We start from the raw sequence: 18101 nt of genomic DNA on the forward strand, positions 1-18101 counted from the left end.
CTTTTATATTCAATCCCCCTCGCTATGAAGGCCAGCATCCCATTAGCCTTCCTGACCACCTGCTGCACCTGCAGGCTGGGTTATGTATTCTTCTCCAGAATAGAAATGGAACAATAAATGCTTGCAAAGTTGATGAAGAAAAGTGGCAAGATACCTTCTTCGGTCACTTCCACAAATCTCAATTATTCTTACAGCTTTATTAAATTTGAAGACTGACACCAAAAAGGTGCTAAAAATGTTACACTAGTTTGCTTGAAAATCTCAGATTTTCAGTTACAATTAAATATACTTTAATTTGATAATTGCCTCAATTGATTTTGTTGTAATGACAGTTTATCTGAATATTAGCATTATACATTGATATCATATTATTTTTAAATATGGCCAATTTTGTTTCTGGTATTTTATCGGTAAATACATCACATTTTTAAAGTTTGAGTATTTGCGAACAAATGTTATTTAAACACACTGATTTACTTTGATTTAAACACAAGCAAAATGCAGTTAAATGCATGTTTGTTTCTTATCTTTATGTTCATATGGAGAAGAGAGGTTTATTCTTGATTCATTTATCATGGTGATTGGAAGCCTGCTGCCATCTGCCACCTCCACCATATCCCAGTCTGCAAATTGACCTTTTGGAATTTGGCAGTCAGCCCTATCAGAACAAAGTTTTGCTCAGTCCTGAATGCTGAACAGCTGTCTGAATAAAATAGCTGCTGTTCATACAGATTAACTAGCAATTTGAGTGATTAAGATGTGTAAGAAGTCTGTTGACAACCTCAGCATCTTATGTGATCCTATGTTGAGCTACCGACCTCCTTTTGGATGCACTGGTTATGAATTTTCAAAAATTCCTAGATTCCAGAATGGCCTCATTTAATTGAAAGTTGGCAACTGTAATACTACTGTTCAAGAAAGGAGGGGTAGAATAAACTGGGAACTATAAACTAGTTGGTCTGACATTCATCATCGGGAAAGTTGTGACTAATATTAAGAAAATCATAATAAACCATTATGAAAATCGTGTGACCAGATGAAGTTAAGTTATGGAAAAGAAATCTTGTCTGACAAATTTAGTAGAAGTTTTTTGAGATGTAACTAGTAAGGTAGATAAAGAGGATGAGACTGGAAAACTCCACCCCCTGTTTTTACTTTTTTTGTAATCTTAATTTTCCCCCATTTTTAAAACTGCCTAAGGAGCATTGCTGAGTTCCTACAGTGCACTTTGTAGATGGTACACACCAATGCTACTTCAGTGTGTTGGCAGTGGAGGGAGTGAATAGTTGTGGAAGGAGTGCCAATCAAAAGGACTGCTTTGTTCTGGAAGGTGTCAAACTTCTTGAGTGTTGTTGAAGCTGAGCTCATCCAGACAAGTGGCGAGTATTCCATCACTGACTTGTCCATCCTGACTTGTGCCTTGTAGATGGTGGACAGGCTTTGGGGAGCCAGGAGGTGAGTTACTTGGTATCGGGTTCCTGGCTTTTGAATGACTCTGGTAGCCACAGTATGTATTTGGCTAATCAAGTTCAATTTCGAGTCAGTGGTAACCCCCAGTATGTTAATAGTGGGGGATTCAGTGATGGTAATGCCATTGAATGTCAAGAGGAGCTGGTTGGATTCTCTCTTGTTGGAGATGGTCATAGTCTGGCACTTGTGGTATGAATGTTACCAGTCACTGTCAGTCCAAACTTGGATGTTGTCCAAGCCTTTCTGCATTTGAGCATAGAGTGCTTCTGAAGAGTTGCAAATGGTACTGACCATTGTGCAGTCATCAGCAAATATTCCCACTTCTCAGTTTATGATGAAAGGAAGGTATTGATGAAGCAGCTGAAGATGTTCGGACCTAGGACACTATCCTGAGGAACTCATGGTGACAATGAAACCATTGCTCATAAAATGATAAAACCTCACCTGGTTACTAATGTCTGTTAGGGCAGTAGATCTGATGTCCTTACATACATGTGACTCCAGATCCACAGCAATTTGGTTGACTCTTAACTGTCCTCTGTTATAGCCTAACAAGCAAGCAAACTATTCGGTTCAAGAGTGGTTTGTATGTGCAAAAAGTGCTTGCCTTTTAAGTTATGCTCACACCCCATGAGGTATGTAAAGCACAGGATAAAAATTATAAAATTGATCAGTGACGTGAACCGGGTGAATACACTTAGTGTGAGTCAGGGTACAGTCTCAGAGTTTTGCATGAGCTCAAGTTTATGAAGGGTGTAATATGGAAGGCTGGCCAGCAGAGCACTGAAGTTATCAAGTACAGATAGAACAGAAGTATGGATAAAGGTATCAGCCATGCAGAGCAGGACAAATTGCTGGAACATGGAGAAGGAAAAGGAGGGAAAGAGCTCTGAGCAGGAGGCAATGTCTGCTCATGGTGTTCAGAGAGCAATTCTCTTACCTAAATCTCAGTGAGGAACAATGTTTGAGACAGTGGCTACCAGAGCTGGTCAAAGACCAGGAATTCTGCAGCAAGTAACTCACCTCCTACTCCCCAAAGCCTGTCCACCATCTACAAGACACAAGTCAGGAGTGTGATGTCGTTCAATAAGGACATCGTCCTGAAACCTGCCACCTACTTCTGCCAAATCTGCCCCTTAAGAGCATGGCAGAGATGGGATAGTCAGGGACTGTGAAGGTTTTCTTAGCGAGTAAGTTTATTCCATTCTTTTCCCTGACTAGAGCTGGAGATATTTTGCAGCATCTTGCAGTTTAACATCAACATTTGCATAAAGGAGATACGTGAGTTCTTCAGTTGAAGGGGAGTTAACCAGCTTTCGTTCCACCTTGCCAAAGATCAGCAAGGAGAGTGATCATGCGACTTTGTTAGAATTATAAGTTTCTCACTGTTGCAGAGTGTCATTGACAGGCACAAACAACACTTTGCAGATGCCATGTGTAAACTCTGAACTGTATCCAAAGTGAAATGGATTTCTGTTGCTCTGTGAGATCATAGGCAGTGAATGATGTAAGTTCATCCTCAGTATTCTTGCAACAGTCATGCTGCCCTTATCCTGCAGCATCAACCTGAAACATTAACTCTTGTTTCTTTTCACAGTTGCTGCCTGACTTGTTGAATTTCTTCAGCACTTTTTGTCCTTATTTCAGATTTCCAGCATCCGCAATATTTTGCTTTCCTATCAGCTCACGCTATTCGTTGCCTGCTAATGCATCTGACGAATAAATGACGTCCTTTGAGCTAGCAGGAAGCAAAAATCATGGAAATAAACAGCAGCTTGAAGTTAGTGGTCAATCTGCAACGTAATGAACAGACATGAATAAACGTGCATCATGATCCAAGCACACGTTTTCAGGATCTATGTAGTATAGCCCCCAAGAACTTTTTTCAAGTTGATTTATTGTGAATCATTACCCCTCCTGTAGAGACCTGCCATTTGACTTTCTGTCCAGACCAGGAAAAATCAATGGAATAGTAGATAGCAAGAGTAAGTGCATATCGAATATGGAGATGTCCACAGGAGGGGAAAGGTTCACTGAATGGAAAATCCTTTCTACATCTATTTCAATTTTTTTTAGTTTTTTTATATAAGAAGCAGAACAAGAAGAAAGTACTTCACTCTAAGTGTTCCCTTAGCCTTTCACTCTTTCCAGAAAATGTTATCACAAGCTATTAGAATGGAAGAATGATGGGCACTAAACTACTTTGGGCCAGTGGATAGACTGTGGTCTCTTTGAATACATCCCATTACGTGCATTACATACAAATACAAAGTGATTTCAAATATTAATGGGGAATGAGGTAGAAATTGGCCAAATGCATGAGGAATTTTATTGAACTGAACCTGTTATATCCTTTAAAAACCACTCGGGTCATGCTGCCATGATAAATTATGGAATTAATTAGAGAAGATTGGTAGCAATCCTCTCCAATAATGGAAAAGCGATAATGTAATCAAATTGTCCAATAAGCATAAAGAAGGGTCACTCACAGTGTGGGACTTAATAATGTATGAAATGATTGGCCTAAGGTTCACTACTTGTCAAAAAAAGGAAAGGTGAATGTATAATATACATGTTTCAATTTTCTGCAAAGTTACACAGCTAAGTCAGAACAGAGAGCAAAGATGAACTGAAATCCTTGAAGGGCTTAATTTAGAATACAAAAGTCATTTATATTCTTAGTTTCATTTCTGTCCATTCAGTAATGACATTATGGTATTCCAGAAGGGACCTTCTTTATATCATCCTGAAAACTTAAATATGACATTATCAGTTATGCTAATGTTACCATGTCAAACATTTTAAATGTATCTAAAAATTGCAAAATTTAATAATAGACCAAGGAAAGATGATTTGGTTTCTATTAGACCAATGTGGTGTGCCTTAAATGAGCTTTATTAACAAAGCTGACTCAGCATAAGATTGCAGTGGTCTTACATGCCATGACTGCAAGTTAACCGTCAAAGTCACATGTACTTTGCCCACATTGCACAGAGAGACAGGGAGCAAACTCATGGGCCCTGGTGCCCCGCCTGTCTCTGGATCCCTTATTCCCTGACTTTAATTCTTCCCCCTCACATCCGGGGTGGCACGATGGCAGTGTTTAGCACTGCTGCCTCACAGCACCAGTCACCTGGGTTTGATTCCCAACTTGGGACACTGTTTGTGTAGCATTTCCTTTGGGTGCTCCGAAATCGTCCCACAGTCTGAAAGACGTGCTGGTTAGGTGTATTGGCCCGCACAGGCATCGGAGTGTGGCAACTAAGGGAATTTCATAATAACTTCATTGCAGTGTTAATATAAGCCTTACTTGTGACTAATAAATAAACTTTAACTTTATCCTTCAGGTGCCCAGAATTAGGAACCTTAGTCACAATGGGATCAAGCTGCTTTATGTAGTTTAAAAAAACACTCTTGGCTTTTGTATTGTATGTCCCTATTTACAAAACCTATCGAAAGCTCAGGTTTCAACATGTTACACTTACACCACAGTCAATTACTCAAAACTTGGTCATTCACGTTATGCAACCAACTCCTTTGAAACTGGCCTTTTCCAATTTCCAAACAGCAACATCTAAAGGATTGAATCTCAAAAGCACCGGAAACAACAAATCTCATTTGCAAATGCAAACATCTTGAACTAACAGTGATACATTCTATTGATACATGACTTCTGATTTCACTTCCAAGTTTAAAAATGGCAAAACTTTCTGGTAAATTAGCGTGAACCAATTCACCTGCAACAATGTGCTATTTCTAGCCACACAGTTCAGATTTGTTAACAAAAAAATTACACTTTGCTTTGAGGGTAAATATTTTCTCAATTTAAATTGATCTACTCATACTTTCAAATACTTACATAGAGCATAAACAAAGGGAACATTCTCAGATAACTGCAGCTATTCTGTCAATCATCATGTTATTGAGTGTTGGATAAAGAAAATGCGCCGCAAATCTCAATTTGATGTGCTGTTGCTTAGACTGAACGCTGTTTAGCAAATCATGGATATCTAAAATACAAATGCCTTACATCTCTTAAACGTTATACTTAAGCAAAAGAAAACTACCACCTATGTAGAAATTCATTGAAGATGGAAGATGCTGCATTTGGGATGCTGTAAAATTTCTTCTTACTTGACCCTTGCACTATCTTCAATACCATGATTGTCATTTTCCTTTATCTTTCCCCTGCTGTCTACTTTTTGGACAAAGCCCTGACCGGATTTCTCTCAAACTGGTCACATTGCTTTCAAAAGGAAGCCACATTTATAGATATTGTGGTTCAGTGAGTGAGGCCGACAACATTGTAGCCCTATCATGACCAAGATTTCGTGCCAGCAAGATTTCCCTGTCCTGTTATGACTGGATCAGGATTTTAAATGCCATCTCAAGTTAACTGTAGCACACTGCTCAACCTCAACCTGCACTTTCTTATTTGAACTCCTTAACCATGATTGGTTTCTTTCGTGTTTGAAACATTGCTCACATCTCTTCCTGCAGGTTTCTGAATCTTATTGTCAGGCTGAATTGTGGGTCAGAAGCCTGCAATGTGGGCAACAGTCACTCAGTGTGATTTTCCCTGGGTTGGCCGATTAATGGCCAGAGACTGCTGTCCAGTTAAGGACAGCAGATCAAATCTCAATGCTGGAGGGTCAATCGGAGGCCTTCCCCCTTGAAAGGGGCAGCTGATGGATAGGAAGTAAGGGAAAGGATGTTTTAAAATGGACAGATGCTCCAACTTTGGAAAAAAAAATTAAAATATCGGCTTTAGCAGCCAGGCCACTAATGTTGAGTGGGTGGGAGTGCCCTCTGCAAGGCAGTTGTACTCTGCTGCAGCACCCAAGCAAGCAGGGAAATTCTTTAGGCTTGCTGGCAACAGTAGTGCCCTGACCTGCCACTGGAGGTTGACTTCAGGCATCTGAACTTTCCCCTGTTTCAGCCTCCTTTAGTGAGCCTTAAGAGATCATCAATAAACCTTATTGGTTACCTGCCACATCCCCCATCCTGATGTGCAAAAATGGCCAAGGGTAAGAAAGTGCTGGAAAACTAGTACAGTGGTCTGCAAGACTATTTCAGCTTTCGCTATCCTGATTCTTAGCCCAAGAAGGGCTCAAAATCCTATCCTATGTCTTCTCCCTTGTCGCTTCCAAAAGCATAATCTATAATTTTGTTACCTCAATATTGTCCTCTCCAATTAGGAGGGCGACACGGTGGCACAGTGGTTAGCACTGCTGCCTCACAGTTTCAGGAACCTGGGTTCGATTCTCGGCTTGGGTCACTGTCTGTGTGGAATTTGCACGTTCTCCCTGTATCTGCATGGGTTTTCTCCAGGTGCTCCGGTTTCCTCCCACAGTCCAAAGAGGTGTGGGTTAGGTGCATTGACCATGCTAAATTGCCCTTTAGTGTCCGGGGATGTGTAGGTTAGAGAGATTTGCGGGGTAAATATGTGCGGCTGTGGGGAAAGGGCCTGAGTAGAATTGTTGTTGTTGCAGACTCAGTGGGCCAAATGGCCTCCTTCTGCACTGCAGGGATTCTATGATGAACTACCACATTGTTAGCCTCCATCTTCCATAATGACTTATCTAAACTTTATCCTCATTTACATGAAGTTAAGCACTGTTATCATCCTTGAACTATCCACTGCTATTCCCAATTTAACTGATTCCCCATGCCCCAACAAATGAATCTCATGGTTCTCATATACTGCTCCAATTCTGTCTATAAGTTTATCCCATTTCACTTAACTGATGGTCTCCAGCTATGCATCCCCAATGCACACCTCACACTTAAGACACCAGTTTAACCTTTGCTTTTAATCCTTTAAAACCTATTTCCCTGCTTTTAAAAACTTGTGAAATGTTGAGGTTTTTTTCTGTGCCAAAGATGTGCATGTTATTATTGAAATTGACAGTTTGCCAATCAGTTTAGGTAAATTATATTTATATAATGGGCATATTATTATGGCTACTATCAGTTTTGATTATAAATAAATAGATGGGTTACAGTGGTATTTTGTTTCTTCAGGTGCCACCAGATCATGGTTTGAATCCTTCTGAGAATAAATACCTGTGTTTGCATTTTGGAATTCTAGTTGACTTGGTGTGTAAGGAAGCCAATAATTACCAATTATGTCATCTCTGTCTCCTTTCTGCATGTAGGTTATTCTCCAGTCTCAGTATTATCACAGAATTGACTCATCCAGCCAATATGCGATTTATGCAGTTCAGAGCCAAAGACTGCTATTCACTGGCTTTGTCCAAACTTGAGAAGGTGAGGATTTGTTCTAAATTGTTAAATTTTGTGAAATTTGCATTTATTATTTTACATAAATAATGAACTAATGCTGGTTATTCCAAAAAATGTGGATAGATCATCAGCATTCTTGGAATGCTGCCGGGATAGTTTCCTGGAACAGTGTGTGTTGGAGCCGACGAGGGAGCGAGCTATCTTGGATCTGGTGCTATGTAATGAGGCAGGTAGAATTAGGGAACTTGCGGTGAAGGATCCTCTTGGGGAGAGTGATCATTGTATGGTGGAGTTTCTGGTGCAGATGGAGGAGGAGAAAGTAGGTTCCCAGACATGCGTCCTTTGTTTGAACAGAGGGGAGCACAGTAGGATGAGAGAAGAATTGGCGAATGTGGACTGGGGGAGTGCGTTGGAAGGTAGGTCTGCTGAGGAGCAGTGGAGGATCTTTAAGGAGATCTTTCTTGGTGCTCAGCAGAAATTTATTCCGATGGTCAAAAAGGACCGTAGAAGAAGAGGTAATAAGCCGTGGATAACGAAAGAGGTGAAGGAAAGTGTTAAATTAAAAGCGGAGGCGTTTAGAGTAGCTAAGAGTGGTGGGCGAGAAGAGGATTGGGAGAGGTTTAAATGTCAACAAAGATTGACAAAGAAGTTGATAAAGAAAGGTAGGAGAAACTATGAAGCTGGGCTAGCGCTTAATATAAAAAAGGATAGCAAGAGTTTTTATAAATATATAAAAAGGAAGAGGCTGGCTAGGGTGAACGTTGGTCCCTTAGAGGATGAGAAGGGGGACTTAGTGGTAGGGGATGGGGATATGGCTGAGGTCTTGAATAACTTTTTTGTTTCGGTCTTCACGGAGGAGGACGTGAATAATTTGCCGGATGTTAGAGATGGAAAGGTGGTAGGACTGGAGGGTCTCGATGACATTACTGTTACTAGAGAGGTGGTACTCGACAGACTGGAGGGGCTGATTGTGGACAAGTCCCCAGGACCGGATGGAATGCATCCAAGGGTCCTGAAAGAAATGGCGGAGGTGATAGTGGATGCCTTGGTGGTTATTTTCCAGACGTCGCTGAATTCCAGGGAAGTGCCGGAAGATTGGAAAACAGCTAATGTTACGCCGTTGTTTAAGAAGGGTGCCAGGCAAAAGGCGGGGAATTATAGGCCTGTTAGTTTAACGTCTGTTGTAGGTAAAATGTTAGAATCCGTCATCAAGGAGGAAATAGCGAGGCATCGTGAGGGGAACTGCTTGATAGAGCAGACGCAGCACGGTTTCGTTAAAGGGAAGTCGTGTCTGACAAATTTACTGGAGTTCTATGAGGATGTGTCTAGGGCGGTGGATAGAGGAGAGCCGGTGGATGTGGTCTTTCTTGATTTTCAGAAGGCGTTTGACAAGGTACCTCACAGGAGGTTATTGCACAAGGTCAGGGGGCATGGAGTTGGGGGTAGGGTGTTAGCGTGGATAGAGGACTGGTTGTCAAATAGGAGGCAGAGAGTCGGGGTCAAGTCGGGGTCAATGGGTGCTATTCAGATTGGCGGATGGTGACTAGTGGAGTGCCCCAGGGGTCGGTGCTGGGGCCTCAGCTATTTACCATTTATATAGATGATCTGGAGGAGGGAACCGAGTGTAGGGTGTCGAAATTTGCTGATGATACCAAAATTGGTGGAAAGGCAAATTGTGCGGAGGGTGGGGAGAGTCTACAGAAGGATCTAGATAGGCTGGGCGAATGGGCCAGGAAATGGCAAATGGAATTTAATGTTGGCAAGTGCGAGATGGTCCACTTTGGTAGGAATAATGGTAGGAAAGATTATTACTTACGTGGAGAAAAACTGCAGCAGGCGACGGTGCAGAGGGACCTCGGGGTCCTTGTGCATGAGTCGCAAAAACCCAGCTTGCAGGTGCAGCAGGTGGTCAGGAAGGCGAATGGGATGCTGGCCTTCATCGCGAGGGGGATTGAATATAAAAGTAGGGAGGTCTTGCTGCGGCTGTATAGGGCATTGGTGAGGCCGCAGCTGGAGTACTGTGTGCAGTTTTGGGCGCCGTACTTACGCAAGGATATTTTGGCCTTGGAGGGAGTGCAGAGGAGGTTTACTAGGCTGATGCCGGAGTTGAGGGGGTTGAGCTATGAGGAGAGGCTGAATAGATTAGGCTTGTACTCGTTAGAGTTTAGAAGAATGAGGGGAGATCTCATTGAGACGTATAAGATGATGAATGGGATGGATAGGATTGAGGTGGAGAGACTCTTCCTGCTCAGAAAGGATAGTAGGACTAGGGGGCTTAGCCTTAAGATAAAGGGGGGACGGTTTAGAACAGAGTTGAGGAGGAACTTCTTCACTCAAAGGGTGGTGAATCTCTGGAATTCTCTGCCCGTTGAAGTGGTGGAGGCTGCCTTGCTAAATATTTTTAAGACGCGGGTTGATGGGTTTTTGATGAGAGAGGGGATTAAGGGTTATGGGGAGAGGGCAGGAATGTGGAACTGAGCCACGACAGATCAGCCATGATCTTATTGAATGGTGGGGCAGGCTCGAAGGGCTAGTTGGCCTACTCCTGCTCCTATTTCTTATGTTCTTATGTTCTAATAGCAATTGCTGATAATTCTTTCTTTTTGTGTTTCTGTGTGTCCTGAAAAGCTTTGCCTGCCATCTTTATGATTCAGGTGTCAGGTCCTTTATCGGTTAAACATCCTTGAGCAAAAGGAAAGAAATGAAACTAATTGGACCTCAGGACAAGTACTTTTACAATATAGTCACCCTTGCAACATAGGGAAATTAAGCTCCTGTAATTTACCCAGAAGATGCAAGTAGCTCAGTACTTTGTAAGTGTTACTCATTTGCGTGCGAACTGAATCTATGGGCCCCATTCTCCCATCCTGATGCACGTTTTTTAGCACGTCGGGATGGGAGAATCGCATGTCAGCCATTTCACGGGATTCACATGTGTTCCCGAAGTGTGCGCATCTCCTACAGCCGGAGAACAGGTGCAGTCAGGACCGCACTGGAAAGCGGCGGGAAGAGAGGTAACTAATTTAAATCAGTTTTTAATGTATTTTAAACGTGATTATTGGGCTCGGCACGGGTCCGATAGCATCATCCATCCCGCCAGGAGTATTTCACGCCAGCGGGGTTTAGGGTAGCTCCTCATTTGCAGGGAACTAGCCCCACTGAAGTGGGGAGGACAATTGGGGATCCCCACATGCGGGTGGGGGGTGTTGCCCCCTGGGCATGAGCCCCCGGCACTGTCCAAGGGGCAAAATGCCCATTCCAAGGGGGCACTTTGGCACTGCCAATCGGGCAACAGGCAGCGTCAACGGGGTAGGGACCAAAGGGGCAGGGGCTAAGGGTTCAAAGGGATGGGGCAAGGGATGGGGGCAAGGGGCAGAGATCAAGGGGTAGGACCAAGAGGCAGAGCCTATAGTGTGCGGAGCCTAGAGGGTGAGGGGTGGGGGTGGGGATGTGAGGGGGGGGTGGGGGTACTGATGCTACTCTGTTGGGATCAGAGGGGGCTGTAGGAAGGCCAGTGATTGTTCTGTCTCCCGGTGGATGGTCTGCCAAGGTGTGTGGGGGGAGAGACACTGAAGATCGGGGCGCACCAGGATGGGGGATGTTGAGGCTGGCTGGGGAATGCTTTTGTGCGGGTGCGGGGGGAGGGGGAGGAGTTGGTGTTGGAGGGGCAGCAGTGGGGTTGGCCAGCGATTGAGCTCTCTCAATGGACATCTGCCACCAATATTTCCAGTTCCGTTGTGATAGCAACTTCCAAGCTGCTCAGTGTCATTTTAGGGATGGGTGCCCCAAAGATGTGCTGGGAAATCCTGTTCGATCGTTCCCAGGTGAGGTTTGAAAGCAATTACCAAGACGTGCACACTTCCTCATGTTAATTGATTTGCATTGGGAACATCCAAAACTGCAATTTAAGTCACAAACGTCTGGATGGTTCTGACTGGGTTACATCAACAGTTACCAAGAATAAGTTAGGAGGATTAGAAGCACTTCTAATTTCTGGGGGAATACTATATGGACGCAGGGGACTCCTCCCCTAATCACACTGACTAACCACACCATGGGGCTCCCCCTCACCACTGGATTCCCTCTCCCCTGGATTCCCTCTCTCCATCCTTTAAGCCTCCGTCTATCCACACTCTGCCCAACTACTTCACCACAGAGAACCCCATGCCCCCCGCCCCCCTAACCCCCCAAACACTAAGGGACTACGATCATCTGACCACCTCCCAGGTTTGACTGGACCCGGCCCAAGGACCCCCACCAAGCCTGACCTAAACCTGACCACTCGTACCCTGGATCTCCGGGCCCCCCAACCCACCACCTTCCTCAGACCACCCTTCAACCCTTTAAACTTCACTGGACCTTTTATTTATGTGGTTTGCGGCAGCTAGTGCTGTAAAAAAAAAGGGACATGTCGTCCTTCACTTCAACTCAGTTGCATTCCAATGCTAGACTCTGAAGACGTACTGCACTGCTTGGATCTTGCATGGCCTGAGTCGAAGAATGGACGAAACACCTTGGGAACAAAAATTAAGATTAGGATTTGGGCATGGAATGGGCATCAGATGCTGACTGCCACTCTAATGTGGCTCAGGCCCAATGATTTGTTTGTTGAATTTAAGCTATTTCAAACATGTTAGCCAAAGATGTGGTTGAGAATTTTATAGTTATTGCAGTTAGTGTTGTGGATCAAATTGCAGAATCCGCCTCCATTTTCAGTGATAATACCAATTGCCATCAGTGCCTTACCCTTTGCTGAGTTTGTGGTCTATCCAGATTTCAGAAGACACAGAAAAAAATGCTGCAATCACTGTGAGATTTCAAATACATAAGAACAGCAAAGGCGATCTCATTAATAGATTCACATCTAATCATGAAAACCAGAAAATAGCCTTTTTCTTAATTACAGAAAAAACACAGATGAAGTGAGTAGTTAAGCCATATGAGAATTTATCACTCCAGCAAATAATGTCAGTGTTCAACGCAAGACTAGATATGTTTTGCTAATGATAATCCCTCAATCTTGACAAAGCTCTATTCCGCCTCAGAGCATCAGCATTCATTCAGGCAACACCCACGCCTCAACATCTGGTTGTGCTTCATGTTTCAGGATTTCTGTTGAGCTTTATTTTCTAAAATCAACTGGGAAAAGCAATATTTTCAATGCTGTTTCGTTAAAAGCCAAGTGTATTCTCACAGGTGTGGTGATTATCCCTCTAAGAGCAACACAGCAGAAGAAGGTCAGCTGGGACCCATTGGGACTGAGAATGGATAATCATCCCAGGGCATGGAGCCCTACCTTCAGCAGAGGACATCTGGAAGACATGTAGGGACTGGGGCAGCCGGGGGAAGGGATGGGGCTGCGGGAATTAGGGGCACTGGCAGTGTGGCGTAGTTGTCAGTCTAACATTCTTCTCCACGTTTTACAGGTTAGTTCAGTTATAAATTCTGATTTGAATTCTGGTTTGTCTGATAATATCCAGATTTAAAGGTCGAGCTATAATTCCACACTGAGCAGCTGTGTGAAAAGCAGATAAGGAAATGTTGGGTAACTTCTAAGATGATCAGTAAACAGTGAAGGCTTCACTAACCTGCAGAGTTTACAATAAGAAAAAAAATGTGGTGACTAAGCTGGCTTTATTTTGTCATCTTTCTCAGGCGTTATGTTATAAAGGTCTTCTGCACTATGTTCTTAGCTTTGTGTTATAGCAAACTGATTCTCAAAGACATTCTTATTCCAAAGAACTGATTGACCCAAAGTATTTCATGTAACTTTCATAAATTCTTAAGTCATGAAACCTGCATTTAATCAAAATTTAGGCAGAGAATTTAACTCCAAACTGTTTTGCTTTTATTTGCATTTTTTTGTTTGAATAGCATTGAAACATGTAGGGCATGATGCTCTGGCCCATGTGCGAATCGCGTTAAGGCCGGAGAATCACAGTGGTGGGGCCATGGCAAGGTTAATCATGCTCCTACACCCTGAAGTAATCTGGTTCATGCCACTTAAATTTGCAGGGTTGGTTTGGAGCCAGATTCTCCCAGCTCCAGCAACTCTCTGACCTACGGGAGCAGTATGAACTAGGTAAGTTTCACTACTGGTCTCCATAAATGGCAACCAGTCATGATGGCCACACTAGAGGGCTTGAAAAACATTGAAGCCCCTGGGTGGTCGGAGAAATGGTTGGGTAATGTCCTGGTATGTCCTCAGCAGTGCCAACTGGCAGGGTTTGGGAGGGGGTGGTGGGGGTGGTGAGTGGTTGTCCAGGCTTTGGAAACCCCATTGCAGGTGATTGCTGTTACTACCGAGTGAAGTGGGGAGGCCTTAGCCAGCAAGTAATTGAGGGGAGGTGGGGGGGGAAAATGTAGGGTTGTCTGTAGATCGAGGCACCCTCTGATCTTCAAGGAGCCTGCCTTATGTCTTAAGGGCCCCACTCCAAAAAGAATTCCAAGTGTGGGTGATTTCAGTGAGAATCTCCCCAGACACCAAAAACATTTCTAAGTGTGGATGAATTGCGAACAGAGTCGCACCAAACCAACCAGCTGGAATGTCACTGGTTTTCCTGCTGGGGACCCTACTTGGAAATGTTTTGGGAGAATTCTGCCCGTAATGTGTGAAGTGAGCCAGTGTTGTCATGGAAACTTCCTTTTTGTTGTACAGTCACAGGACTTACAGATGGAACTGACAGATTTCTGCATTTGGTTTTATCTCATCCGAAAATATGGAGTTTTTAAAAATGTTTGTTCTTTGCTTATATCCTTCCATTTAGATGTGCTTTGAAGATTATTGATTATCATCTTTAAGCATAAACATGAATATTGTTTTATTGTTTGCCTTTTGGAACCCGAATATGCTTGAGTGCATTATTTTCGTAGAATCCTGCAGTGCAGAAGGAGGCCATTTGGCCCATTGAGACTGCACCTACCACAATCCCACTCAGGCCCTAGTCCCATAACCCCATGCCTTTACCCTAGCTAGTCCCCCTGACACTAAGGGGCAATTTAGCATGGCCAATCCACCTAACCCACACATCTTAGGACTGCAGGAGGAAACCCAGTCACAGGGTGTAAGCTCCACACAGATAATGACCTAAACCGGAGGCAGCAGTGCTAACCACTTGTATAAAGCACTTTTGTTACTCATACGGACTTGGATAAAAAGACAACATTAATAGCACTTTGCATTTATATTATGCATTAAAGTAGAAAGAGAAATGCCAGGGGTTCTATAGAGAATCCCTATCAGGCAAATATGGATGTCAAGCAAATTAATAGGGGTGACTAAAAAACATAATCAAGGAGGTGGGTTCTAGGAGAGTCTTAAAGAAAACCCTCAGTTTTCAATAAGGAATGTGAATTTCACTTTGAAGAGGTATAATGCCTTGTTCTGACAAGTGGAAATCAAGTTCCAGTTCATCTTTGTAGTTTTCGCCTTCATGGTCATGTGCTTGTTTGCTCACTCTTTGAGGAAGTGATGGGAGGTTTAGAGAGCAGAATGTTGCAAAGGGCGCAGGCAACGTAGCAAATGGAGGCCTGAGTTGGAGGATCAAAGAGCTTTATGTGGTGGTGGGAAGATGTTGTAGGGCTTGGCGTTAAGGAGAGGAAAGTCAGGAATAGGCTGGTTTTACAGTATCTCTCAATTAACATGAGTGAGGCTCTATGGTAGTGGATCAAGAAATGTCAAAGGAAATTTCCAGTGTTCATCAACAAATTACAAATTATTAACTATACTCTTTCATTAAAAAAAAAGTTGTTTAAACATCAATCAACAAGAAAAGACAGACTTGCAACTACATAGCGCTATAAAGAACGTAGCACAGCAAAGAACATTATAGGACTTCTTTGTAGCCATTGAGTTACTTTTAAAGCGTAATGATAAAATGATCAAACTATTAGAACACAGAAAGCTGCCATTCAGCTCATCATTTAATACTGAGCAGAATTTAATTAATCTCACTTCCCAGCCTTTTCCCCATAGCCTTACAATTTTTTTCCTCTGCGGTTACTTATCCAATTATTATTTGAAAGCATGATCTGTCCCTACAATGTTCTCAACTGTGCATGCCAGAACCTAACCATTGGCTGCATTAAAAAAAATCTCATGTTTCCTTTGGTTATTTTGTCCATCATCTTAAATCACTGACTTCTGGCTTAGGATCCTCCCAGTATTGGGTATAGTGTCTACCTTTCTATTCTGTCCAAACCAGTCCTAATTTGGAACATCCCTATCAAATCTCCTCTCAACCTCTGTACTCCAATGAAAGCAGTTTCAGCTTGTTCAATATATCCACTTAACTGAAGATCTGTTGTCTCTGGAACCACTTCAGCTCGATGCAGATCATACAGAAAACCACCCGATTACCTGAATGTGGAAGTCTCACAACACCAGGTTAAAGTCCAACAGGTTTATTTGCTGGCAAAAGCCACTAGCTTTCAGAGCGCTGCCCCTTTGTCAGGTGAGTGGGAGTTCTATTCACAAACAGGGCATATTGAGACACAAACTCAACTTACAAAATAATGATTGGAATGTGAGTCTTTACAGGTAATCAAGTCTTAAAGATACAGACAATGTGAGTGGAGAGAGTGTTAAGCATGTATTGTCTCCACACAGGATAGTTAGTGAGATTTTGCAAGTCCAGGCAAGTCATGGGGTTACAGATAGTGTGACATGAACCCAAGATCCTGGTTGAGGCCGTCCTCAAGTGTGCGGAACTTGGCTATCAGTCTCTGCTCAGCGACTCTGCGCTGTCGTGTGTCACGAAGGCCGCCTTGGAGAACACCTACCTGAAGATCAGAGGCTGAATGCCTGTGATTGCTGAAGTGTTCCCCATCAGGAAGAGAACACTCTTGCCTGGTGATTGTCAAGCGGTGTTCATTCATCCGTTGTAATCAGCAAGTCAATGAGTCAGTGAGTTTACGAAGGGCAGTCTTCCTGTTTTCCAATGGTCAAGACCCCTCTGTGCTGTTTACCCTGTTATAGAGCAGAAGAACTCCACCAGTGCAGGAATCCATGCTGAGGATACAGAAGAGAATCAGCACAAAAGACACAAAGTAAGTGGTTAGGATGGGTGAGTGGATAAGTAATGGATTGATAGGTCAGTGTGATGGGTGTCAGGTGGTGATAGAATAGTTGGTGGGTAGGGTGCTAGAGTGGCACATGGGGGAGATGGGTAGGTGAGTGAATGAGTAGTTGGGTCAACGATAGTCATGTCAAATCGGGTGGGGATGTCAGGTGGGGGTAGTCAGATTGGATCGGGGGGTACTTGGGTAGTGAGGCTCATCAGGACAGTTTAAGGTGGCAGTCAGATTGGGTCAGGAAGAGTCGGGTTGTCAGGGAGTGGGGGGAGCAGTTAGTTCAGGGCTTGGGTTGGGATGGGGGGTGTGTGATCAGGGGAGAGAGGCTGGAGGTCAGAGAGGGTGATTGAGGGTGTGGTTGTGTAGTGACCCTATGGCTAGACTAGGATTCTTCTGTCTAATGTGTCCTGGTAACTATTCAGGGAAATCACACAGAATTGTCCAAAGTCACAATTTGAAATCAGAGACTTTCCTTGAGAACCCTGGGAAGCAGGTGAATTGTTCATTAGAAGTTCAAACTTCTCTGGCAATGCCAACAGTTACTACATCAGGACCTCCTCAGGGTCCTGAAGTGCATCTTGGATTGTGCATCCAATGTGCGGAGATTGGAAGACCTGGGTCATTCTCATAAACTTTTTCTACATCCTGTTCAAAGACTTCACGTACTTCCTAATGTAATGAAAAAGAACGCTTGCATCATCAGTGGCTTGATCCTATTCTTTGGTCTCTCACTCCAAGTTGAATTTTCAGGCCCTACTACATGCAGGAATAGAAATGGACAGGGCTGGAAACCATCGGTGTTGGTCCGAGTGCCCAATTTCCAATGTCCTTCCTAGCACTGCCGGTATTTACCAGTTCATGAGAGAATGGCATCATGATCTTGCTTGTTCCATGGATAAGGCCAACAAACATTGTTGAGGAACTAATTAATAGCTCATTAATGGGGGATGTTAATATATTTGCACATAGGCTACATGTACTGTTTGCGGCAAATTGGGCAAAGGAAGAGGGGTACACGATGGAGAACAATCATGGCTTAACTTGTTGGGCCCTACGACAGGATAAACAGCACAGAGAGATCTTGATCATTGGAAAACAAGTTGCCATCGATGCAGCACAGGTGCTAGAAGATCTGGGCAGTAAAAGCCTGCGCAGTGCAAAGGGTCATCTTAATGGCATCATGGGGGCAAACGGTTTCATACTATATTTATTTATACAAACAACAATCCACTGAAACAAAAATTCCAGACTGACCCAATGGAGTTTATTATTATAACCGCTCAATTTAAAAAATATATGTGGGCTGGATGAAA

At 43.4% G+C, this 18101-nt stretch overlaps 1 protein-coding gene across 3 annotated transcripts in view; it reads left to right on the top strand.

The window, feature by feature from the left end:
- Nucleotides 1-18101, top strand: part of LOC145348394 (potassium channel subfamily T member 2) — a 693657-nt gene that overhangs the window by 430827 nt on the left and 244729 nt on the right. For all 3 annotated transcript variants that reach the window (XM_080196607.1, XM_080196608.1, XM_080196609.1), the window contains one exon: nt 7629-7740. In XM_080196607.1, the coding sequence (XP_080052733.1) occupies nt 7629-7740 (112 nt within the window). The remainder of the gene's footprint in view (nt 1-7628; nt 7741-18101) is intronic.

Source organism: Carcharhinus amblyrhynchos, chromosome 9 (assembly GCF_965287045.1).
Source record: "Carcharhinus amblyrhynchos chromosome 9, sCarAmb.v2.hapA, whole genome shotgun sequence".
Classification (NCBI taxonomy): domain Eukaryota; kingdom Metazoa; phylum Chordata; class Chondrichthyes; order Carcharhiniformes; family Carcharhinidae; genus Carcharhinus; species Carcharhinus amblyrhynchos.